The sequence below is a fragment of the Pipra filicauda genome, unplaced genomic scaffold, assembly GCF_003945595.2.
Source record: "Pipra filicauda isolate LSUMZ 115617 unplaced genomic scaffold, ASM394559v2 scaffold58_size5111680_pilon, whole genome shotgun sequence".
Lineage (NCBI taxonomy): Eukaryota > Metazoa > Chordata > Aves > Passeriformes > Pipridae > Pipra > Pipra filicauda.
In genome coordinates this window covers 1,199,601-1,225,603 of record NW_024104742.1, presented here as the reverse complement: position 1 = coordinate 1,225,603, position 26,003 = coordinate 1,199,601, and the positions used below count along the sequence as shown (strand labels likewise).

At 41.5% G+C, this 26,003-nt stretch overlaps 1 protein-coding gene across 5 annotated transcripts in view; it reads right to left on the bottom strand.

The window, feature by feature from the left end:
* Positions 1-2,571: 2,571 nt before the first annotated feature.
* The window catches only part of DOCK11 (dedicator of cytokinesis 11), an 81,254-nt gene continuing 57,822 nt past the window's right edge, over positions 2,572-26,003 (bottom strand). For 4 of the 5 annotated variants that reach the window (XM_027746552.2, XM_027746554.2, XM_039387795.1 and 1 more), the window contains 14 exons: positions 24,976-25,113; positions 20,460-20,642; positions 19,725-19,838; positions 17,866-18,081; positions 17,724-17,781; positions 16,819-16,925; positions 15,711-15,833; positions 14,763-14,876; positions 12,828-12,974; positions 11,693-11,903; positions 11,160-11,350; positions 10,389-10,489; positions 8,849-8,987; positions 2,572-6,296 (listed from right to left, as the gene is read on the bottom strand). In XM_027746552.2, the coding sequence (XP_027602353.2) occupies positions 6,174-6,296; positions 8,849-8,987; positions 10,389-10,489; positions 11,160-11,350; positions 11,693-11,903; positions 12,828-12,974; positions 14,763-14,876; positions 15,711-15,833; positions 16,819-16,925; positions 17,724-17,781; positions 17,866-18,081; positions 19,725-19,838; positions 20,460-20,642; positions 24,976-25,113 (1,965 nt within the window). In that variant the 3' untranslated portion in view covers positions 2,572-6,173. Of the gene's footprint in view, positions 6,297-6,392; positions 6,406-8,848; positions 8,988-10,388; positions 10,490-11,159; positions 11,351-11,692; positions 11,904-12,827; positions 12,975-14,762; positions 14,877-15,710; positions 15,834-16,818; positions 16,926-17,723; positions 17,782-17,865; positions 18,082-19,724; positions 19,839-20,459; positions 20,643-24,975; positions 25,114-26,003 lie in introns of all 5 variants that reach the window. The other variant, XM_039387796.1, reaches the window with a different exon arrangement.

Below are 26,003 nucleotides of genomic sequence, written 5' to 3'. Positions count from 1 at the left end.
ACTATGCCTGCTAGTGAGGACATTTGTAGAGTAAAGCTGACCCAAGCAACTTCTCCCTCTTGCTTTCGGTTTCCCTGCTGATGTTTTCTTTCCTTCCTTCTTTCTGTTTTGTCCACTCTTTCTCCCAGGAGAGTCAGTGCCAAGCACACATCCAATGGTTCACACGCTTTTGGTTGCCTGCCCGCCATCGTTCTTGTCGGCAGCTGAAACATTTTCCCCTGTCTCTCTCCCGGCTCCCCGAGTGCCCGGCTTGTTACCACATTCCCATACTGATTCACGGCAATCAGAATGGCTGCCAGAGTCTCTGATCTCTGCCACCTACCCAAAACTTCCCATTTCTCAATTGTGTTGAATCCCGTCCTGCATCTTTCTGTTGCAAATTTCATGCTCGTTCATGTCCCTGTGAGCCGATACACTGCGCTGCAGTGACTGGGACTTGTATAGATGCACCTGAGGTACATTTAAAATAATCTGTCGAATGAGTACTTGGAAAATGGCTTCATGCTTGGTGTAAACTGATTTATGAATATGTTGCTGATCTGCCCTTGGCTGTGTGTTCCTGCCATTTTCACCCATGCAACCAAAGCCAGTGGTCGTGGGACTGTGCAGTAAGTTTGCTGATGCATTTAAAAAAAAAAACAAAAACAAAACCAAAGGAAAAACAAAAAACAAACAACTAACCATTTTTTCCTGTACATGTTCCCTAACACAGATTAACAAATGGTGCTGGTGAATGGAGTGGCTTCGTGATTACTAGGTCTGACAAGCAGCAGCAGTAATTATCAGCACAGGGCTGTAGGGAATTGTCCCTTTGAGAGCAGAAGAGTCTGCAGTCACCCCATAGCAATGGTGAGATTTACCTTTTTTGATTTTGGATTTTGCAGCAGCTTCCATCAGTACTTTGGGTCTTAACTGACATAATGACAGACTCTTCAGAAGATGGCTGGAGTCGGTTCAAAAAAGGGCTCAAATAGAATACAGATGGATCTGAGGCACAAAAATCCAAAACTATGAGCTGAAAAACCCCCCATCTGACTCACGGGGCCTCTCCCTTTTTGACCTCAGTGTTTTTTGAGGACATCTAGAATTTTGTGATATGAGTGTCCACAGTGGCCATGAACTCTTCAAAATCCCTCTGCACTGCTGCCCAAGCCCCATGGGAAATCAAAAGTTATGAGGAACAAAACCCACCTCCTTTGCAGAGCACTTTTGGGTAGATGTGGAACCAGGTGTGCTTGTGCAAATGTTGTATCCCTGTCTGACTTGCTATTGCAAGTCCATGCATCAACTTTTCTGCTCACAGTTCCCTAAGTAACATGATCTATTTAATTAATCTATTTATTTGGCAAGGGAGTAATTCCTTTACCTATCAAGGGAGGCAGGGCATGAAACTGGTTCTACAGCTGTTTTGCCAAGTCTTCCAAAAGTCCCATAGAGAAGCCTCAGGGGTAGAAGACAGCAGTAGAAAAAGAAGTTTGTCCTTTATGTTCTGATGAGGTAAATAATAATTATGCCTGACTTTCATTACATCATATAAGAGCTGGTAAAACTGCCTGGCCTGAGCATGTACACTAGTGTATCTTCCATGTAAGTTGAGTTAATTGGAGAAGAGCAACAATAAATATGCACCCAAAGAGCAAAAGTCTGGGTTTGAAAATTGCAACTACAAACCAGAGCTAAAACCAGATCACACACTTACTGGACATTCTTTAGCAAAGTAAGGTGATCTGCTGGGATGTTTCGTTACTAGTCATTCATTCCTTGTTCTGTTGATAAATTTGTATGCATGTGTTTCCAGATGAATCACGTTTTTGGGATCCATCAGAGCTGGATTTATGGCATTTCTGAATCAATATCTTCTATTTGTTGCTGAATAATTTAGTGTTCACAATTTCATTTGGTGTATTTATGTACTAGAAGGTTTATTACAGTAATCTTCTTTAGAGACAGCGTATGTGATAGCTCAGTGGACTAGGATTTAGTCCCATGAATCTTACACTGGTATTAGCTTCTGATCACTCATCCTATTCTGCGAAATGAAAAAAAACAAACCCCAAACCCTAAGCCAAACATGTTTATTGCAACACTTATTTTTCCTGTTTTTCATAGTCTTTTATTTTGACCTGGAATAAACTCTCTGATCTCGTCTGAATGTGATTTTTGCCTTGGCTTCTTGTCAAAGTTATTCATCATTCAAGAAGAAGAAAGTAAAAAGGGCAATATAGGATCACTGGTCTCAGAAAGCTCTGGAGCAGTGCTGTGCATCACTCAATGTCCCAGGTGCACGAGTGGACAACCGAGGCATGGGGGCCGTTCCTCGGCACACACAGGAGGTTCCACAGGGCTCATACAACACGTTTTGTACAACACACACGGTAAAAGCACTTCTGTTATGAATATGTAGCAGCAGGTGTTAAATTTACATGAGAAGGGAGTTAATTACATCCATAATAGCCGAAAGATTATGCATTTGTCACAACTGTTTCACCATTGCTTGACACAAGCATATTATTTAAAGGTTAAGTACTACACAGTCTGTGGTTGCATAATAATTAGCTGTACACAGCGTTCTTCAATCCAGGAAGAAACCCTTGTTTTATTAAAGAACTCAGCTCAGTGAACATCAAATCAACACATGCTACTCTCCTCAAGCAGGTAAATTGAGTAAAATGTGGTTTAATTTGTATGAGGTTTTTGAGCCCATGACTTCCATTTCTGTTTTTTTCCAATTCTTTTGGGTCAAGTTACTCAAATCATAGGGTTATTCTGCAGACTGCTGTGAAGTACATGGGGCCTGTCTCTAGAGAAAGGGAAAACAAGCATATTTTACGTACTGTGAGACAAAAGGTGTCATGTTTATGTAAAGTCTTATTCTATATCTAAATATCAGGTTGCATATGTCAAAAGTCTTCTGGAACAAAATAAACATGTCACACACTGCAGGTGTGTAACATGATTTTCATTTGTTAGCCTATCTCATGGAAATTCCTGTTATCAGAAGAAATTTAGAACACCAAGTAGTACGTAGAAATACCTCCTTCGCTGCAGTAAGTTCTTCATTCCAGATTTTTTGGGGAAGAAAGAAACATAACTCTGAAGTTATTTTTCTTAAAATACTACTTTCTAACCTCTCTGCAGAGAGAAAACCAGTAGGTCAAAGAAGAAAATGTTTATACTTAGCTTACTCTATAAAACTCTAAAAGCAAGTTCTTGTACATAAAATGCTGGCAGCCCCTTTGTTCCTTTATATGTCCTATTTGCAAACCATCTGGTTCTAGCACATACCATTATCCAAACCAATCCCGATACTGAGAGTAGCCAAGTGCTCTTAAACCTCATGGAGAGATACTTTACCCTGTTTCTTTGCCTTTTAAGCAAAACTACCAATGCATCCATCCCAAAGGCTTGATGTGTTGCACAGCAGTTTTGCAGCAAAAGTTATTAGAGGCACGTATATAAAATATGTAGATGTAGCCGCACTGAGATACAGAAAGAGTGCATACCAGGATGTAATTTGAGATATGATCTACTAATTTTTCCAGACCAAAAACCTTCCACCATTCCTTAGGCAGTATAAGAAAATAAAAAAATTATAATGAACGATAGACATTTCTGTTGTTCCCAGGAAGGTAGCAAATAGGAAGTACCCAATGTGAGTACCAGCTACATAAAAGTGGCATAGATACAGCACACTCTCCAGCTATATCTGTGAATTAAGCTATTTCAGCCTGAAATAAGAAAAAATCTGGAGGATTTCTCTTAACTGCGACAATTATATGGGAAAAGTCTAGGTAGAGAAAATGTGATCATCTTCTTGGCACTATTGTCCAGATACAGCTGTAAAATATCTAATGGCCACTCCCTAGATTCATGAATACATAAAAGAAAAAAAAAGTTGGTTCGTTACCAATCTTTTTATAACCCATCTAAAAAGGAGATTATTCTGTAAAAAAAAACCCCAGACAAATTATTTAGCTGCAGGACAGAAGGCAAATCCTTAGGGCATGATCATTTTTGTAATTCCTTAAAACTGCATATAAGTGTGTATTCTGAAATGTAGTGACTGTATATATTCTAACCACACTGGTATTAAACACACTTTTTGTTTGGCCAAATTACCAAAACAGCTTTCCAGTATATGACAGTGAAATGTCAGGACAACTCCAATACCAACAACAACTTGAGAAGTTCAGACAAAAATGGATCTTGGAACACCGAAGACATTTGAAGATATGAGTAAGAATTTCACTGGAATTCCAGTAAAAATAAGGAATAGAAATTGAAAATTCAGCCAACAGCGTTACCCCAGAACATTAAAGACATCAAAAAACATGCATATGAATCTTACTGCAAATCCAGGAAAACTATTGGGTTACCTGCAGTATTTAAAAGAGCTACAGTGCAAGAGCTTTTGGATGTCCATATCTCATCACTGCTGACTGCAGTCAAGATATGCCCTTAGTAATGATGTTTAGAGGTTAAGTAGCTCCAAAAAAATCTTGTACTGGATCGAGCTTCAACACCTTTTAGTAAAGAAATTTGGAAAACTCTCTCTATCTGCCTTTAAATATTATTTGCTGAAAGATGACAATCCGTAAGGTGCTAATCATATTTAAACACATTAGTCCCTCTTCCTCTTTCTGTTATGCTAAATTTGGAGCCTACTTGGCAGAAAAGCACATACAAGCAGAAATGTGGCCAGTTTGTTATACAGGCACATCTGTATTTTGCTTGAAACAGCTAATGGGCGAATTTATGGATCACAACATTATTTTCTCGGAAGACAATTAATTCTAGGTATTTAGAATCATGCATAACAAACATTTTGAAATGTGGTCCAGCTACTATTTGAAGATAATTTTTGTTACAAAGATTAGAAGCTTAACATTTTATAGACACTACAGCCAAGCTAAATACCCAGCTGGAGTCCTTTTATTATGGCATTTTGTTACATATCCTTAAAAACCCCCACTCTCCCCATATGAACTACTGGAACCATATTTACAATTGATGGGATTTTGAAAAAACATGGATGTTAAAAATGTTGCCAGATAAAAGGATTACTGCTCTGTGTTGTTCTTCCTGCATCTGAAGTGTCTTATTAAAAAGAGACAATTTATTCAAGCTTTGAGATGGGGAAGGAGGAATAAAAGAATTATGGAAAATACATTTTCTCTAACCACATGTCAGAGAAAAACCCCAAGCTTTCAGAAAACAGATCTGTTTAATAGGAGGGAAAATGCATGTTTTACGGTGCTAAAAGAAATCCCCTCAATTTTGTATGAGTTATTTCAATGTGCTGCTTTTTTTTTTTCAAACTACATCTCTCAGATTATTAGAATTTTTCTGAACACTTTTAAAGCACTCTATAATTTCCAACTCAATTTAACGTGTCGTCAGAGTTTATATTTGTGTGAGACCATGAGTGGTAAACAGGAAAACTCATCTTAAATGACAAATTTCTCAGGTTGTCCTTAGTGAGTACAATCCATCCTCTCCTGCAGCTGCGAAAGGTTACCCAAAATTTAAATCAGTTACAGTAAGCTCAGCTTTCATGGAGATTACTTTAAAAATAGCTGTTCTGAGGATGTATGAAAATTATAATTTCTGACTTAGGTTTTTATTTATTCCAGACTAGGGCAAGCTTACTCTCATTGAGTGCAAAAGGGGTGTCTAGACCCCAAGTCACTTTTTAGAAGAGGAAGGTCTCTTACTAGTGACCACAATTTCTCCTTCATGTTCCTTGGCCAACAAAGCTTTTAGCAGCAAATAGGATACAATGCTAATTTCTATATACTCTATACTCCTTCTATTTACAAAGTAGTTTTACATTTTATTATATTCCATTGTACAACTTTACATAGTACGTCATCACTTCAATTCATAGTTCAGCAATTCAATACATATTTAGATAACTGCCTTTCCATGTCCTGTTATACATTTAGCTTAAAAAAAATAGTAGAAAACAAGCACAGTGGTGCAATGTCCAGGCACTTTCAATGTTGCTCAGCAAAATAAGCAAGCACCCTGTTTGAAAGCATGGCAACTCCTTTTGGGAAACAAACAAACAAAAAATCCACAACTGAATCTTTGCTCATCATGGATGGTTTTAAGCATCCTTTGTACAGTTCCAAGAATTCCTGAGAAAGCTCTGTAAAATATGACTGATATGTTTATATTTCAGCAGTGGGTCTGAGTGAACAGTAACTTCCATCACCAGAGGTTCCGCTGATGGCACAGAAGACATGGAGGGAGTCGTGCATCCACGGCGAGTGCATTGTATCTTCATGGTAGATCTAGACAAAACACAATAATCACAAATTCAGTAAAGGTCTCAGCTCATTATTATAATCAAGCTGTTTAAAAAGGTATGCAAAAAAGAGATATCCAACCTTGTCTTCAAAGCTGTTTCGCAAAGGCAGCGTAACAAAGAAATGAGAAAGAAGAGTAATTTAGCAATTTCTGTAGCATTAATATATACACTATTCTGCATATTGCTGGGTCATTTTTAGTTACAACTATGCACCATAGGGAAAAAACAGTTCTCTGTACAGAAATTTTTTTATTCTGTCTTAGCAGTAACAGAATTTTAATAGTTTTTTTGGTAAACACAAGGAGTACATGCAGCTAAACCCAGCAGACACTCTTTACCTCTGTGCCATTTGGCAAGATATTATACTTTATAATCTGAAGGACAGTCTGACAGCACAGGGTCTAATTGGACTGGCAGAGCTGTGCTAGAGCTGACTGTGTATTTGTTTTTCACCATGTGGTTCACCAGTTAGCCTGAAGTTGCATTAGTGGAACTGATATCACTGGCCATCATAAACAGCTTCTGGACATCCAGCCTTCTGCCAGTCTCTGAAGCTTCCAGGATCTTTTTGGCTGCAGTTTATCCATTTTTTGTGTTTACATTTCCCTAACTTAAAAGATCTGTAGATAGGTCATGGGCTGACCCAGTGAGTTGTCCACCTGCCCTTCCACCTCAAACAAAGGGCACTGGCTGTACTGCTTTGGGACACTGGCAATATTAGAAAAGGATATGTTATTTGCAATGGGAACCCCAAATTAATGCAATATACTTTTATGTTTACCTGAATAATGCTGCAGAAGAGGAAAACATGTTCCATTAAGTTTAATTTGTTAGATACCTGGGCCATTTGACGGCAATGCAAAGTTTAAGTCAGCAGTTGTACATAATGTCATATAACTATAAAGAACAGTGTTTTTAAACATGGTCTTTTAAACTGCCTTTTGAGATAATACAAGAAGAAAGTGAAAAGTATATCCTTCCCAGGGAGCCCTTCACTTGGACATTTCAGTCATATTTTGCCCATGAACCAACGACAACACAACAGTGGATTTGTAAATCTATTGAGACTGTAGGGAGTGTGCTTTAACAATGCTTCTTAGTATTCTAAGATAACTTTAACCATTGTACTGTGACAGTGCAGGACTGAGTGATTTGGTTTTGATTTGACTATTGCAGAATTCAGAAGCCACAAAAGTTCCAGCAGCTGCATGCAAATTAAATGTCTTGGAAAGGTTTACTGCAAACAGCTTAGAGTAAGCAGGTGGCAACTCCTATGAACGAGCTTCTCTGATCAAAGTTTAGCAGTGGAGTATGCAGGGCAGGTAATGCAAATGAAAAAAATTAGTGTGGCACATGTGCAAAGTGAGTAGTTTGCATCCTAAAAAAGTGGTGGTGATGAGCAGAATAGAAGAAAAATCTAACAAAAGCAAGAGGGGTGCAGCAGTCACTCTCAAACAGATCCACCCTTATGCTCCTACAACAAAATTCAGCCCCATCATGAGACTGTTTCCCTGAAATGATATTGTACTCTTCCATAACAAGATTCTGATTCCCATAAGCATTATTTCATTGTAAATAAACCTAATTTACAAATACCAGCCTGGTGCAGTTGTATTATTTTTTGTATTTGCACATTTTTGCATTACTGTGAACAACTGCTCAACTTATTGTGGAATTTGCCTAGCTGCTTTCAGTGACTTAAAATGTTGCATTTTTAATTCATAGTCACACATGGACTGTATATCAACTAACTGGGAGTCTCTGAAAGGATTTATCTAAATTTCAAGTTCTATGAATCACAATGCAGTCTGTACCATTAATTTTATATCCTTGATACTATAAATCTACAACAAGCTTTCTTTTGTCATAATGAAGGCAAAATTAAAGAGCAGAGGTATGGAGATTACTTCAGAAACCCAGTTTTCATCTAATTTCATAGCATGATGCTAGGTAGAAGTGCAACTGCTCTTTGAATCTCTCACCTCTCTGATGCTACTACTCGAATGTTTTTTCCTAGAAAGATCAAAGCACGGATCAGATAAATTAGAAGAAATATTTTAACTGTGCATATAAATGACATGTTGGCATCAGGCAAAAATTAAAAGAAAACATCTTTTAAGTAAAAATAACATATTAAAAAAAAAAAGTAACTTAACCTGGATATAACTGAGGGAATGGAAATTTTTTGCCAGAGAATTTTGATCTGTGACCTCTTGTAATGTATAAAACATGATGAAACACAGGGCACAGGATTTCTGACCACAACAGCCAGGAAACTACAGCATGTGTCAGCAAAGACTCCACTCTGAAGCACACTGAATACCAACACCAGACTGAGACTTTCAGTGAACAGAAAGCAGTTTTAGGAATGCACCAAGTCTATTGCTTAATTTTCATGTTCACTTACTCGCCTTTTTATATTTAGCTACATAACATGAAGGATGATCAAGTTTTCAGTCAGATCTCAGTTTTCAGCTTAGCTAATTTTCAAGCACAGAGAGCCACCTCTGCGGGCTCCTGACATGCAGTACGTGCCTGTTCGTGGATGATGTCAGAAAGCTCTTTCACCATATCCCGAAAGTTTGATTTCAGTCCCTCGTGGTACTCCACTTGGTCCTCCTTAATGAGACGCTCGTTGAGCTCCAGAGCAATTCCACAGGCTTGGATAAACTTCCTGGGGAGGAAAGGAATGAACTTGGGGCATTGCAATAGCTTAGTCTTCTACTAAGCAAGCAACCAAAGAGACAGGCAAATCTCATTATTTCCCACCACCCTTTTTTCTCCAATGTTTGGGACAAGTTGCGTTCTGGGAGCATCCCTGGCCCGGTGGATCAGGGAATGGGGAGGGACTGCAACACAGGGATGGGGCTTTCTGCTGGAGCTCCTTCAAGCCTGGATCCTCAGCAGATGGGACCCATTCCGACCTGCAGGACCACACACAACCCACAGGTACCAGATAAGCCCAACCAGCTGCACGTGGGGTCACAGAACAGAGGGAGGCCATGGCCAGGCACAGAGGGGAAACCAGGGCTTGTCAGAGCTGGGTATGTGACACAGCAGTGTGCTGGAGAGGGCAGGTTGCTATCAGCAGAGACACCCTCCAGAAGGAAGTTTGGATCATGGGGAGGTGCAATACTGTTTCTTGCTTACCGTTGTTCATTCTTTGCTTCATTTCACACACATATTTTCCTTTCTTATAAACCTCATTTGAAATAGAGTTTGTGTTTGTCCTGCTGGCTGCACTGCAAGGTTGGAAAGTAAAACTGCCTTCCCTCTAGTCTGCATCTATGCATGGCAGGTTTGCATGGATTGCTCCCTTATTGTCAGGTTGCTCAATACCCAGAAGGAGAACTGGATTGGCCCAAAAGCTGCTTTCTCCATGTAATTACTAAGGAGTGAAATAGGAGTCACCAGCACAGAGTAACAAACGCAGGGGGTGGCAGACAACTGGTTGCACTCGAGAGGTTCAGAAAATAGGGTGGCAAAGACTCATCATCCTGAGGTGAAGCAGCAGTTGCCTAATTATATCTTGGAGGACACTTTCAAGTGAGAGGTAAAACTTACCTTAAGGGACAGAAATTAGAAAAACACCTGTGCAAGTCACATAGTTTCAAAAATTAGCAGCAGAAACGAGAACAACGGTCTTCCATAAACGGGGAAAGGATTTGCTTTAAAGTATTTCAAGTTCATCATTATCTAGCAAAAAATCCCTTTGGAAAAACTGAGAAACAATGCACAATATGAAAGATGCCTGAAGACAGGACTGTCGGATCTCTGGTTTTCAAACATACTTCCTTCATGTGATAATCTCAAATATCCATACCAACTGCTGAAGCAGGTGTTCAAGTAAATCTCCCCATGAAGAGCACAGCCCTGAGCTTGGGAACTCTTGACAGATATAATTACATTGGCTTTTCTCATATGTCTGAGCACCCATAATCCTATGAGATTTGGATCTTTATAAAACATATCAAACACACAGCATCTGCTGATTTTGGAGACAGACAAAAATATAATCAAAGCAGGTACCATGTTCCAGCCAGTTAGCTAGTTTTTATTACATTAGAAATCCTACCTGAACATTTCTTTCAACTCATTCACCTTCTTAGCAGGATATTTGCTGGACTGGCTGTCACTTAGGAAAGCTCTGGCATAGGCCAAGGGACCAGCATTAACCTAGAACCAAAGAAGAAATCTGAGGTGGTGAATCACAGAAATCATTTATGCTAGAACTTCTGCTGAGTTGCTAAAGGCATTTGTGAAAAGAATAACAATTTTTTTTAAAAAAACCCACCCAACATTAGCTATTTGAATGCCATCAACTCTGCATTACTAATGTCACCAGAGACACTGAAAGTTTCAAAGGTTGAGTATTTTTCCACCTACATTTTCTAAGATCAAAAGATAAATGGAGATAAAAAGAGAGATTAAATTTGTTTCTTCGTACTTTCCTCTTATTTCCGGTTGGAAAAGCAGTATGATCGGAGTCCTAAGGTCATTTAACCAGCTTGAGAAGTCAGGCTTGCAAAAAGGCTGTTTGTGCCTGATACTTGCAGTGCAATGTTCAAGAGTTAAGTATATTTCAGCAGTCATCCACGGCCAACTAATGGGCAATTACTTGGACTCGACACTGTAAACACCACTGGAGGAAGTGCTTATTGCCAGGAGCCTCCTGCTAATGCAGCAGCGAAGCTGCAGGGAAGCTGAGCTGGCAGGCTGATGGCTCAGCCCTGCAAGCCGGGTAGTTAATGATTTCTGGAAAGTCAATGTGTTGTGTCATGACTAGATGGCTCACCCTGAGTTGTGTATATAAACGCAATTTTGCACAGACATCAGACAGACTCACCTGCACAGAAACACAGCCTTGCAATTTGAGCTGCAGCTGGATCATGTCAACGTCACCAGCAGAGCAGAGTTTCTGCAGCTCTGCTGTCTTGTCTTTTATTTCATCAGTAGCAACATCGATTGGTTTTAAATTAACCTGATGTTCATAATTGACTGGAATTCTCTTCTTTACGTATGGAAAGGAGTTGGAAGCTAGCAGAAACAGCAAAAGAAATTTATAGATTGAAAAGTCATGCAGCACGTAGGAGTACTCTTCACAGAATATATACAAGCGGATTCTTGCTCTCAGGGATTTATTTGGTGTGTGTGAAATCTCAAACAAGGCTATAATTTAGCAGCACAGTTTATTAATTTGGAAAAATGTGAGCACAAAAACACAAGGTAAATTATCCCTCCCAACCAGGATATCATCTCACAATTCTGATTAAGCTGAGAGAATTTCATGAGAGAAGCTGAGGGATATTTTCATGAGCTAAAATGAATAGTTTCAAAATAGTTGCTGATACTGTCTCATGATCAGATGTTTGTACTTACTAGTTAGAATGGTCCTTTTTTTACACTGTTCTTCCACACTGCCATGCTTTTTTCCAGATAAAGTGTAAGGAGTTTCAAATACAAATCTATTGATGTTATGATTTCTTTCAAATTCAGTCTTTCTTTCAGAGATTTCTTTGTCTTCAAAATAGGGCTTCACGTAAGTCACTTGAATATGGGCATACTTAGGATCAAGGTCTTTAATGTTGACCTGTGGGTTACTCACAAAGAGAGCAAAGGTTAATAACTTACAGTTGGCTAATTTACATACTGGGATCTGATTTAAACTAATTCCCTGCTGACCTAGCCTTACTGCGTGCAGATTAGTGACACATCAAATGCTCCTTTTGACCTCAGCTGGGATGTCTAGACCACTAGAGATACACAAGACAAGGAGGTGTGGCACAAGAAACATGTCATATGTGGTGCCAAACAAGCTGCTCCTGAGCAGGCAGTCATATCACCTTATCCATCAATGCAGCACATGCCTGAGCTACTTAGTCCTTCTAATATGACCATAAAGTTTTTGGAGCACAAGCCAATGCTCATACAGTGCTGAGCTGGGACAGGCAAATCTGCAGGCTTGCACTAAGCCAGGTTTGGGATCACCAGTGCTGTCTTTGCTAACCCAGATAAATCTGCAGTTGCAGCCTAAGGGCGTGAACAGCCCTTGCAGGGAGCATAAATAAGTATTCCATGTGAAAGAGAAGGAGCTATGGCTGCAAGGCCCAAAAAGATTTTTTTTAGACTTGGGAGTGTCAAAGCAACAAGAAGTAACTCTACTTCCAGTCATCTGCTGCTCTGTGCTGGCTTCTGACACCTGCCAACAACTTGGCTCAGTGGGATGGGGATTGCAATTTCCCATTCATAATTCCCAACTGATTTGTTTCCATCCACCCAGGAGCCGGAGCAGCACCAAAACTTGTCAAGCTGTGCCAGCATGTCCACACTGGAGCAGGAGGATGCGAGGGGCCATTGGAAGCAAGGTGCTTGCAAGAGGGTGGAGGAGAGGGCTTGCTCCTCCCTTCCTACTGGCAGAAGGGAGGGATGCTCTGTCAACTTCCTTCTTCAGCTCCACACAGCAAAGTTCACCCTAACAGCATTTCATTAGCTCGTTCATGCACTTTAACTCTACCTTATTAGAATCCTGGATAATCTTTACAGTCTCTGACCCAAATTTTTCTCCATAAAGCTTAAGAAGTCTGAAGGAGATCTCTGAGAGGCCTGTCAGTTTAGGCTCCTTATAGACGTATTCCTTCCCATCTTCTTCTTCAAAGAACGTCTTGCATTAAACACAGAAAAAAAATAAAATAGTGAAGTAGTGAGGAATAGCTGTGTTCCTTCATTTGGAGAACTTTATCTTAGATTTGCTACTTGGAAAGTAAGTTTCTACTAACATTTCAGAAAGCCAAGAAGGTTTGTAAGGCTATGGCTCCCATAAAGTCTCTCTGAACTCAGCCTGTTTAATAGGTTCCTTCAAAAATTGTCTAAAAAAACCCATAAAATTCCTCAACCAACCCAAACATAGCACGTCATTGCTTGAGTACAATCGGTGAGAAATCTAAACAATATGGAGGATGGTTTGGCCAGCACGACCTTTTGGAAGGTTGGGAAGAGACAAATGGGAAAAAAACCATAAAAACAAGGCACAGAGAAGGAGCTGAAAGATAATTAAGTCGAGGACAGCAGAGCCATAAGAAAAGTCTGAAACTAAGGAATTTGTGTAGAGTGTGAGAGATTTTAAGCAATAAAAATAAATGGATTTTCTCTGCTTTAATTCCTCTTGTATTCAAGGAAGTGGAACTTGGTGTATTTACTGTAAATAAAGACAAAACTGCATCAAAGGTTGTGCTTGCATCACCAGTCCTCCCAATAATGGAAACAGCATGAAAACTTCACACTTTGGCAAGATATTCCGGTCAGAAGTTGTGACACAGTGTTGAAACTATTTGTGGGTAGCTGGAATAAAAAGTCGGCAAAGCTTTAAAGTACAAAACTGGATCAAGTATTGATTGTCAGGATGACATGTTACACAGCTTAATTTTAGGGGCTAGTCCAGTTATTTCCACAGCTTCTGGAAAACTAACCTTGCAGTTGTTTTCTTTTATCTTTTGCTAACTTATTTACTTTTTACATATCCAAAGTTGTGGATAAGATGAGGACAAATGTAAAATGTATGTCTACTGCAGCAAATGCAGCATTGCAATGCTCCAATATGTTGTGTGTGCAGTGACAGTGGTGTTCAAAGGTAAAAACCCATGATGGTTTCAGGGGTATTCATCATCTTCTCTAAAAGAAGGAATGAGGAAAAAGCAAGGCTAATTTAATTTCCATAGGGTTTTCTAAAGAGGAGTCCTGTATGTCCCCCACAGTTATGGGTCCACAAGCAGAAGTAGGTTGTTCAGAGACAAAAAGGACATGAAGGTATCATACTTTAGATTAACTTCTACAGGTAGAATAAAAAAAAACCAAAACCACAACTGCTTTCAAGCTCAGAAGACTTCATCAGATATGATAAGATCATGCCCCTTCCTGGGACTCTAAGCCTCAGATCTTGTTCAGTTTTCCAGCTACCTCAGCTAACAGAAATACTCTCTATCTCTACACATGAGTAACCAACACTGATACATGTTTTGTCTCCATCTTCTCCCATAACCATTTACTCTACTAATATGTAGAAGGGAGCAGCAATTGTCTGCAGAAAAAAAATGTCTGTTACTACTACTTTTTATATACTATGGTTATATATACTGTTAGTGGTTATATACTATACACACTAAATTGTGTAACTTATAATAACTATAGTTACAAAAATACCCCAGTGTTTTCTGAATCCAATAAGCCATTTCCTAACTGCTGAGTTGTTTTATGAAAAGCCTACCAGCAGAATCATAAACTTGATAATAAATCAAGTGCTCCTGGAACAGACACAAACCCTCACCACAGGCGTGCGATACCAAAATGCTCAGGTAGACATGCTGGTGGCTGCCCCAGAGGAACTTTTAAGCAGCAGCTTTTGGGGCCAGGATGCCTGGTGAGGGGTAGCTGACAAGCCAGTGTATATACTTACTTGTCCATAAAAGGCCACTCTGAAAAAGGTTCCAAGGAGCCTCTTCCTTGAGTGCATTACTTCCAATATCTTAGCATATGCTCCATGGAGCGTTCTGTACAGCTGAGTAAGCTTCTGGAAATCAGATTTTGACATTGTTAAAACAGGATTTTGCAAGTAGGACATTCTAGTTAACACTGGAAGCTACTGAGATATCTGAACACAATCCTTTGGAGAATTGAAACTTGAATCTCCAAAGAGGTTGAACTCATGCAGTTTTGCTTGAAAAACCTGCCTTAAGTACACGCTTAGTGTCAGGTCTGCAAGGTACCACGGATTGCAGTAAAGCCACTACCCTTGGAGAGAAGGCTGAGTGCACTGTCCCAGCGTGTCCCCTGACTTGGCTTTTATGAGTAGAGAAGCTTGCAATATTTTATGCAGGAAGTATTTTTTTGATTAAAAACAGCTTTATAATGAAAAAAAAAAAAAAAGATCAAGGCAAGACTTTCCCTAGCTTCAGTTATATTTGGATGCTGTCCTGATGTGGAAGGGGTCATGGCAGAGGGTGGGAAAGGGTAACACTACTCAGCAACCGAGGCCCAGCCTCACCAAAGCACAGGTCACAGCAGGTGCTGGGAAGGAGCAAGGCAGAGGGCTGGTAACAACTTCCTTCCTTCCTCTCCACTTGCCGAATTACCTACAGATCTAGTCCTTTGAAGAGTTCTCACTCTGTTTTTAACCCTTAAGAACCTCAAGTCTCAAAAAGAATCCAGCTTTGAGGAGCATATGGGATGATAAATTTTATTTTAGGGGAATGAAGGTGGGAATTATTCACTAAACATAAGTCTCCCATAACTTTAGCTTTGATAATTACCTCTCAGACCATTGCTTTCACTAATTTCTTTAACGACCAGCAATGAAGCAATCTAGAAAATTACCTGCTATATGCAGACTATTCAAAATACCCACCTCAAATTCCCGCCGCTTTTCATAAATAGGAATGATCAGTTTGGAAACTTCAGAAATTGTTTCATAACGCTCTGCTTTCCACAGGCCATCTACACACTGCTCCAGCAGCTCCACCAGGACCTCCTACAAGAGCAACCAAATGGGTGATGTTAATAACAGTCAAAGTTAGAAAAGAAAGCCACTTTAACTTCAGATACTTTATTGGGTCCCAGGATAAGTAGCCACAGTTTAAGTTAAGAAGAAATTAAGTTTAAATCCTGGGTGTTCCCAGTCTTTCCAAAAGCATTCTAAATTTTAGGGGGCGGGGGGGGGAAGGAAAAATATGAGTTATTTTTAAAAAGTTCATTAATTCTTAACAATCGTTAGCACAATAGCCAGCAAGTATGTCCTGGTTATTTAGCTACCTCCTCAGGAGAATGCCAAAACTCTGGGAAAATACAGAGATGACAGCACTGGAAAGTGAGAGGTGTATGTCTAAGAAACATGTCCAAACAACGTGTGTGCAACAGCAGTGGGATGTGATGCTGAGGACCCTCAAGCTTAGTCTTGAGGAGTGGGCAGCTGGGCTGCAGGGCCACCTCGCTCAGCCACGTGTGGCCCACCCAATGTAGTTGTACAGCTATGGTGCAGAAGTAACTGTGAGACTTTATGACTCATGGGTGGATCTACCCACTTCCCCAGTGCCCTGCTATGGTTTCTGGATTGTTCTGCTAACATGCTGTCCTGCAGCACAGCCCCAACTCAAGGGCAACATAAGTTGACTTGCATTCTATCCCTCCTTGGAAATACCACACCCAGCTGCACTGCCCTGTGCTGGCAGAATCAGGATTTGCATAACAGAGGAGGCAAAGGTTGTGGTGCAGCTTTTTCAGTCTCGATGCTCGAAAAGCCTTTCATAGGAATCAAGAACTTACACCAGTTTTGCCTTTCTGAATCATACACAGAAAATCCTTCAGTGCAGATTTCTCTTGGGAAATTGCAGTGCAACAGTCTTCTTTACAGATGCCAGTGCATGCTATAATTTATGTTAGAGCTCACATGAACAATGTCTAAAACTAAATCCTAACCAGCCATCAAATATCCTGTAGTCTATAGTACAGGACCTCACCTCACTGTAATGTACATCCATCATCCCACCATCTTCTTTCATTGCACCCTCTTCATCAATGTTGGGAGTGATTTTCCTGAAGGCAGTGCATCCACTGGGGAAGAGTTCTGCAGCAGACAAAACCAAACAGCCAACACTAAGTGGAGAATTTGGAGGGACTCCAAGCCTCCTAAGCAGGGTACTGAAGACTTTCCCAGCCAAGGCAGTGCATTTAACTAGGTTCTATGCAGCCTTAACTTTTTGAAAAGGTAAGGGTCCTCTTCAACAATTAATCCCTTACATGAAAATATGAAATGGAGTCAATATATCAATTGCGGAACAGATATTTAGAAGAAAATCTGCAATGTGGTGTAACTTGAGAACACACGAGTCTGTCCTTCCTTCCTGTTTTGCGTTAAACCACAACACTCTCCTTTTTTTCTCATTGTTCTTTATATATGTGCATAGTTTGGCTATAGTCTCATTTCTTGACTGAATTTTGACTGCTTTATTCTATAGTTTTCTGTACTGCCTATAGTAGTACTTCTGATGAACATATTGACAATCAGTTTTCAATATGGGCTTCCCCTGTGAGCCCATTTCCCACTGTAAGATACAAGTGAACTTTTAAACAAAGGCACGATGTGTCAGTTCTTATTTTGCTCAGCACCACGCCAATGTGGCTGCCTAAGTAGACCTGGCCAGCCTAGAAAATGTCTGAATATGAGCAATTGGATTCCTTTCTTAAAAAATACTCATAATCTTCTAGTTTTATCCATTGCATTATTTATTTTCCTTTTTAGCTTGTCTCTAAAATAATTATTTACCAAATCAAGAGAAAATTATCTTTAAAAATATTCCAATCCCCTGAAACCCCTTCACTGCATCCTCCTCCTCCTTGTGCCTCCCAAAGAGCAGACACTTACTTTTCCTGTGCAGAAACTCTGCAACGAGGGCTGCTACGTGAACATAACACATGGCTGCCTGCAAAGTACAAAGGGACATTATTAAAATGTCATCTGAAAATCTGTCTTTGTTGCGCACCATGTTTTTAATTACATGAATTACCTCTGAAAAGTCTCCATTTTTCACGTGTATCTTTGCCATGCTGTCCAGCCATGTTTTCCGGAGCTCTGGGGTACTCGCGTAAGACTTGGCTAAGCTGTACTGCAGATCTATCAGCATTTCTGGATCCTTCTCATGTTCTTTCATTTGAGCAGTAGCCATAAGCACCGTGCGGATTCTCTTTGTCAAATCTTTGACTTCAGAAGGAAAAGCAGTTGCCTGACACAAAACAAATCTAATTAGAAGATAATACAGAAAATACAGGCTTTGCCAAGGAAAGACTATCACTAACCTTTTAGCCAACACTCCATGTACTGCCAATCTGAAACCACTGAGAACGTGAGATAAGACTAATTAACTTCCTTTTTGAGCTCATGCTGCATACAGTGTACAGTGTTTCATACACAGTTAGAGGCATTTCAGTTGTGGCACACACATGGCCAGTCTCTCCAGGTCATGTGCAGGATGCCAAGTTGGCTGTTCCCATAATACAGTGAGTCTGGTACTTTGGCATCCTGAGGAACTGGTCTGGGAGCAATACATAAGTGCTCCGTGCATGCAAATGTCCCTGGATGGGACCACAAACCGTGCCTCCAGTATTTTGCATGTTATTCAACATCTGGCTTGTTAGGCTCTGATGTGGTCACTCTTCAATTCCTAAAGCACTGACAGCATCTGTAGAGCTCCCCACCACAGGAATGCAATAGAGAAAGAAACACAGGCTCGGATCTGGTTCCGTGCTCAGAGCAGGGCCATCACTGAGTAAAAGCAAGGCTTGCCCAGTCGAGTTTTATAATCTCCTACGACAGAAATCCCACTTTCTTTCTGAGCCCTGCTCCAGGGCTGTGCTTAGGAAATAACTTTAAGTAAAGCTGGAATTGTCCTTGCAGCAACATGCACATTTTTTCTTGTCCTGCACTCCACACCTCTGAGAAGAGTTTGACCTTGTCTCTATAACCTGCCTGCTGGGGAAAGCAGCAGTTAGGTCCCCCCTCAGCTTTCCCTCCTCTGTAATGAGCCTGGATTACATTCCCTTTCCTTAGGCTCCTGCTCCCTAGCTGTTGCTGTGGCTGTGCATAGCACCCTCTCCAGTGTGTTGAAATGACCCTTGCACTTAAACATAAACTGGGTATAATGATCATCTCGCAATGTAAATTATGAGCAGCAAAGTATGGCTCAGTGAAACCCTTATCAACATCTGTGCACAGAAAAGAACTGAGATTTTCACCAGGAATATCCTAACTATAAATTTTTTATATCACAGTCAAACACCATCCCACTTTTAGGTCATAGGATAGTCATGGAACTGTAAAGACTCTTCCCATTTTCCCTATCCTACCTGGGCAGCTACTCTGTGTGCAATGAAGGAAGCTGCAATTGCTCAGTGGGTTGGGTACAAACTACTAATCTTAGTGCAAGGACAGACAATAATTTTCTAAAGAGATACAACCAGCAATCTCCATAAGAGTGTTTTCTTAACATTACTGACACTCAGTTAATTAAAATTAATTCCTGCTAATTATGACCTTCAGGCAACAGAAGTATAAGACCCTCCCTTGTCATTTTTCTCAAAGCTGGAAGTTCCTGGAAAGCTCTTTGGACACCCTTGCAAGCAGCACACTGCAAAATATAACCTGAGTTCCCTCCCCTTGGCGTGAGGCCTCACGGACGGAGCATGACCTGCCTGAGCAGCTGGCCCTGCTGCTGTTGGCATAACACTTCAGTTCACTGAGCAAATGCAGCCCGTTATGAGCCTCTAAATTACAGTTCTAACTATTAGCCCTATCCTTAATCATGGCTTCCTGGAGTCTGTCCCCAGCCTTGCTGCTAGCACATGATGGGATGTAACACCTTCAACTCACCTTCATAGGCCTGTCGCTGTTTGCAAAGTTGTTAATGATGAGCAAAGAGTCCTGAAATCTTGTCCCACCGCTAAGTGCCACATCTGCTATCAACTGGCTCACTGCAATTATGATCTGTTGGGACAGAGTAGGGGCTTTATTTAAATGAGCCCTAACGAGTTTTATTGTCACAGTTAATAAAATGCTCATAGGAAAACATCACATCCTTCCCACAATGTAAGCCTTGGTAAGCAGATGGTGTGCCTTTGCTGGCAGGTCTCCCAAGGACAAATACTCCCCAGAGGTCCAAACTGCTTTGCTGAACAGAACTATCCAACAATTGTAATACGAACTCCTGTTTGTATGTTAGCTACCTTCTTCTGTGATTCATTACAACCTGGAGGGTATTCATCTGTCCCACTAGGTTATCTAAATTCGCTTCAAAAAGTACCAATGTCAAAAAAGCAGCTCCAGGGAAATCCCTTTTCCTGCCTCAAAGGCAGCTGTCCTTTCCACCCCATCCCAGTCAGCCTCTGGGGCAGAGATGTGTCTTCTGTCTGAGACTCTAAAAATTCAACAGCTTGGAGTACTTCATTGCAGTATATTTTACCCAAAGTTGCCTGGGCCAGTCACTGGAAAGGGGATTTTTGTCCATATGGCAACAGTAAGATCCTCTGCAGACATGAGGTGACAATTGCTATATCTATTCATTAAATCTGAGGCATGCTGCTCTCTAGTTTTTCTCAAGTCACTGACCTGAAGATGTGTTCTCAGGAATGTTCTCCTTTTGGTGAACTCAAAATTATTTCTCATCAGGAGATACAGAAGAGCGGAGGCTTCGTTCCTTGTGGAGGACACCTTGGAAGTGCAACACTTCAGGATCTCATAGCAGAGGGCAGCACACATGTTCACCCTTCCCTTGAAAAATGCTGAGGGAAACTTCACAAGAAACATGCAAATATTAGAAAATACACCACTAAATGGCACCCACAGGGCTCAGATGGGCAGGAACACAGGGCAACACACTGAGCCTGGTCAGCCTCAGTAAAACTTCTGCCAGTATTCTGAGCCTGAAAGTATTTGTGGGAATGAATTTGAGGCCTGTTTTTAACTACGTTTCCTAGAGCAATGTGAACTTTCCTGTCAGACTTCTTGGGGATGTGCTTGCGTACGTCCATCTAACCCACCTGCTGATAATATTTGGGTTTTTGGAAAATGCTCACCAAATTGGATAGAAGTGTTATGTTCTTACAAAATCCATAAACACCAGTAGTGGGGCAGAGAGGAGAGGTCCCATGGACATTCCCACCAAAGGCTGCTGTATGGAACATCAGAAAATCCATCAGAACCCACCCAGGAGTCTGACCTCTCCGGGAAACATGATGTGCGATGCTTGCACAGCTACTTCCACCCCTCAGAAAAGTCTAAAATCATGCCTGTGCACCCTTGGGAATGCAAACAAGAGACTGGTTTGTCCCTGAGAGCCTAAAATACAGTGACCTGCCCTGTCCCCCCAGATGGAGCCTGCCCCAGGAAGCAGCAGGACCAAGCCAAACCACAGTGTGAGCTCCCTCAGTCAGCAGCAGGGTAAAGAGACCTGCAGCAGGGGGAAGGGAAGCAGATGGGGAAGACCCTGGTTGCACATCTGTGACCTCACCAAACTCCTGTTGCTGAGCACAGCTGTGGGGGCAAGCTCAGCCATGCCTGGAAAGCAGATGGATGCAGTGGGTCAGTGGGCAGCAGCCTCCAGGGCTCCTGGAGCTGGGGATGCCAGTGCGTGTCCCACTGGTTGCGGTCATGAGCGGTGGCTGGAGGGGAGGGAGCACCACACTCAGCTTCCTTCCACCCCAGGCACAGTGGTCTGGGTGCAGGGAAGCAGAACAAGGAAGGGCTTTGTGCTGGCACGCAGCCGCCTCTGCAGGGACCTGCTGGAGAGGGGTGACGCCAGCACTTCCTCAAGGCAGTGGAGGCTGTTTGGGCATTGCACAGCAACACTCTGCTCCTTCTGCACTCTGCTCCTTCCTGCTGCAGCTGGCAATGAGCCCCAAGGAATTTCCTGGCACAAAGAGGCAACTGTGGTTTTCTCTGTTCAGAGGAGTGATGTGTTCAGTTTGCTCAAGAGCCAGTGGTGCTCATGGGGCACTTCTATCTGCCCCACTACCTTCTGCCCATGGGAGATGACAGTAAATGCTGTCAGAGTATTTACTCACACCCTCCAGTTAGAGCCTGGAGCTGTTACTGTGGCCCTCTACTCCTTGCATTAGGTATATATGTTCCAGGAAAGCTTGTAGGGTACTGCCATGGCCACCATCATGGCATACTGGTGACAGGGTCTCAAAACGGGAATCTAGGAGCTGTGGCTGGCAAGACTACTGTTGGGATCACACATACACACACACAGAGGTTAAAAACCAGAATGAAGACATGAAATACTTGGATGTTCACTGCCTCTAGCCAAAAACATATTCAGAAGAAAAACAGGAAAAGAGGCAAATAAATATCATAGTAAGGCAGGGCCACGAGGATCTTGTGTGCATTCAGGAAAGGAGCTCTTAAGGAACTGCTGCTCATTGTAATGCAGTCCTTCCCCCACAGCGAGGTGGGGTCATGCTCAGCACTGGGTTTAGCCCACAGCTGGCCACAGCAGTGGCTCCTGGTGCCAGATTCAGGGCAGCAGACCCATGGGTGTATCCCTGCTGGAGATTTGGTCAGGTGTTGCCTGTGGCTCTCCTGGCCAGAGAACACACTGGAAAGAGCATGAAATGGCCCATGTGTGATGACTGTGAACACTGGAGGAGCCCATTTCTGATCCAGCCCTAATATGATGGACCAGAGCAGGAGTCAACACAGCAACCAGCTCCCAGAGAGGTCTCAGCACAAAAGGGATGTGAGGGCAGGACAGCCACAGTGGCAGGCAAGACATGGGGTTTCCATGATTCACATCCATGTCTCTGAGCTGCTCTTTAAGGCAGATCCCTCCTCTGTGCATGTTTTCCTTTATAACCTTTAATTAAAAACCATTCCCAAGCATGTGTGTATATATGTATCTGTAAGTGATGCTCTGAACAGAAGGAATCAGTTGTTAAGAAAACCTAGAGTATGAAACCAGAACGGTCTAGTTTTGTTGGTTCTTCCCAGCCGGTAAAACAGTCAGCTTTCTTCCTGCATTCCCAGCACACATGCATGCAAGCGAGATTCATTTTAAAATCAAAACTAAAGATGCAAACAATTATAGAATGTCTTTGTTCTTTGCTTTCTTGCAACATCTCTTATTATTTTTTTTAAGGTCTTTTCCCTATCCAGTAACCAGATGTAACGCAGAAAGAAAGCTATTTTTAAGACAGATTTTGGGATGTGGAATAAATTTCAGAAGGTTTTTTCCCTCCAGTAACCATTTGCTGTGACCCCAGATAAGAGGGGGATTTTCTTCATTGTAATTACAGCTACCATAGAAGGCCATAAAAATGACAAATTGTCCTTTCTAACCCTGTCAAAGGCACAACTCACTCTTGCTTTTCTTGGAGTTACAAAGCAGCATTCGTACTTCAAAACAAACTTGCAGGAACACATTCTATGTTGCACTTGTCACGAAGTGCAGTGACGACCCACACTCCCCCCCACACCACTTTAGCCCTTAAAAGAACCCTTGAGAGGACTTAGAAGGAAGTTTGGGACTTGTGTGGTTATGGAGTTGGCAAAGAAAACACTTCCTTATAGATACTATCTGCTGGGCTCATATCTTGCTCTTACAGAAGCAACCCGTGTCCTGTTATAGGGGAAATGTGAGAAATTAGCTGAAATCAATCTTTCATATCTTTAAAAGACCCATGATGCCAAATTGAGCATGGATTCAGGCTGGCATAAATCCAAGAAAACAATCCCACTGCCCGTCCTTGCAGTAGCCAAGCATGCAGCCTGCCTTGCTGTCATCGGCATTTTGGAAAGCAAGTGTGGAACCCCTGAGGGCCTCCAGGCTTTGAAGGATGACAGTGAGATCAAATTGAACAGGTGTGCAGGTTTGGCTTCACATTTAAAAAAAACTCCCAGAAAATGCGCCGGGAAGGCAAGGAATGTCTCTTATTTGCTATAGGCACAGATCAAATATTTCTGGCTAAACAAACTTTTGACTATTAAGAGGAAAGGTGGGGTGTGTGCAGATCTGCATCAGGATGGACCTCGAGGCTACACAGATCACAGGCACACAGAAAACTCAACAGAAAGGTAGAGCAGTAAACATGCACTGGACCCTGCAGAAAAACTGAGCGATTCCTGCCACTGCCAGTTGCCAACTAGCAGGCTTCAAGAAACCCCATGGAAAAACACCTTGCAGAAGACCACAATGTCTGGAGCCAGACAGGGAGCCAGCAAGACTTCTGCATTTCTGCTTCTCACATGTTTGCTTAGCACAAGCCAATATTCAGCCCTAGACTCATACTAGCTCTCAGCTTTGCTGTGGGGTTATAGTAAAACATACATAGCACAGACTTTTTCCACCTCTGAAAAACAGTTTAGCAGTCTCTTTATTTAATCAGACTTTGCTCAAGAGCTCCTTTGGAAGTTACCATTTGCTGCTTATCACTCACATACCGTGCTCTGCCTGGCTGCAATGGATTTTCCTCATTAATGAAGTGTTGTGTCCACGGGATTTGAGAGGTTTTAATTAACTTTGCATTCATGATAACTGTGCAGTTTGGAAGGAATGGCGTTCACAGGTACACTGGGTCTTGAAGACGTACTTATGAGAGGTGGCAGGTTTTGACAAGCACAAAGGGAATGTCATCACTCACTGCTTTTTTCATAGCATCAGTCACTGCTCTTTCATAGTTTGCTGTGGCTTTGTCACTGCTTGAGCGTGGGGGATTAAACAGCTTCACTGCCTACCAGGGCTCAGAAAAGCACGGAAAGAGGTTCAGCAAGTACTAACTTCTTTTGAATCCAGTGGGTGAGGAGCTGCCTGTCAGAGCAAGTATTATTCAAGCAATAGCACTGTCAGCATAGTTAGTTTGGGGCAAAGACTCAAGCACCAGCTTTTGGTTGAACAGAGGCTAATCTTTGTGATCAAGGCAAGTGAGGGAACTCCTCATGATTTCTCCTTTTGCTTCCTGATATCCACCAAATAATAAATAACTGGAGGACTTCACTGACTTAAAAAACAGCCCAGGTTAACTGGTTTTCTAAAACACTTCTCCAAAATATTAGGAGTTTAAGCATACTGGTCTTTCCTGCCGTACCTATAAGTTCTCCTACACCCTTATTGTCATGTATTACATACCTTGCTAATGAAAGCTCTCAGAGAGGCAAACACATGCTTAAGAGCTGCTTCTGACTGCCCGTTTTTGAGAAAAGCCAGATGAATATCAAAAACCTTCTTCATAAGTGGATTGTGGCCATCATTACTTAAAAGCTGGGTCTGTAAAGCAATGAGAGAATTTACTTCATAGAAATGTTGTGCCTGAAGCTGGAAATAACAGAGATAATTTTGCATAATTAATCACATCAATTCTTAAGCCAGATAAGGAACAGGGCCTTCAGTAAAAATACAATCAATAAAATATGACAATCACTACAAACCTACAGTAGTTAGTCAGAGGCTATTTTTATAGCAGAGAATAAAACAAAAATATTTTATCACTTCTGCATCACTAATTCCAAAACCTAAGTCAATAACCTGTACAACTTTCACTGATTGCCTAGTTATTTTAAATAAAACATGCTGTTAACAACATAACTATCACATTGTTTTTTTTCCATTTCTTTTTATTTGCCTTGAAAATTGTTTCATTTGCAGCCCAAAAGAGAGAGAGAGAAAAAAAAAAAAGACTATCACATCTTTTCACTGGGTGGATTCATAGCTGTAGGAAACCAGTACACTTCCCTTGTTCCCTGCAAATTTTGCCAGTTTGCATCATCTGGAGATACGGTAAAATGGAGCTACTTGTCTTTTGACACTTTGTACACACCTTTGTCACAGGGTAAGTTTAGGATCCAGACTTTTAAACTGAGCTCATTTGCTCGGCAGCAAGAGCAGCACCAGCCCTGTTGCTGCAGCACAGAGCCCACTTCTGTGCAGAAACACCCTGTGACCATAAAAGTGAAGCAGAAGCCCATTAAAGCGGAAGGGAATCCAGTCTGTCCTGTGGTTTGAAAATCACATTGTTTTGCAGTTCAGCCATATTCAAAAAGAGGCAACTGAGAAAGTCAAGCAAGTTTTAACCCTTGCATCATTGAAATCCTTTTGCTGCTAGCAAACTTCTAAGGAGTAATTTAATGTATACACCAGGATGGTTTTTTGGCTCTGCA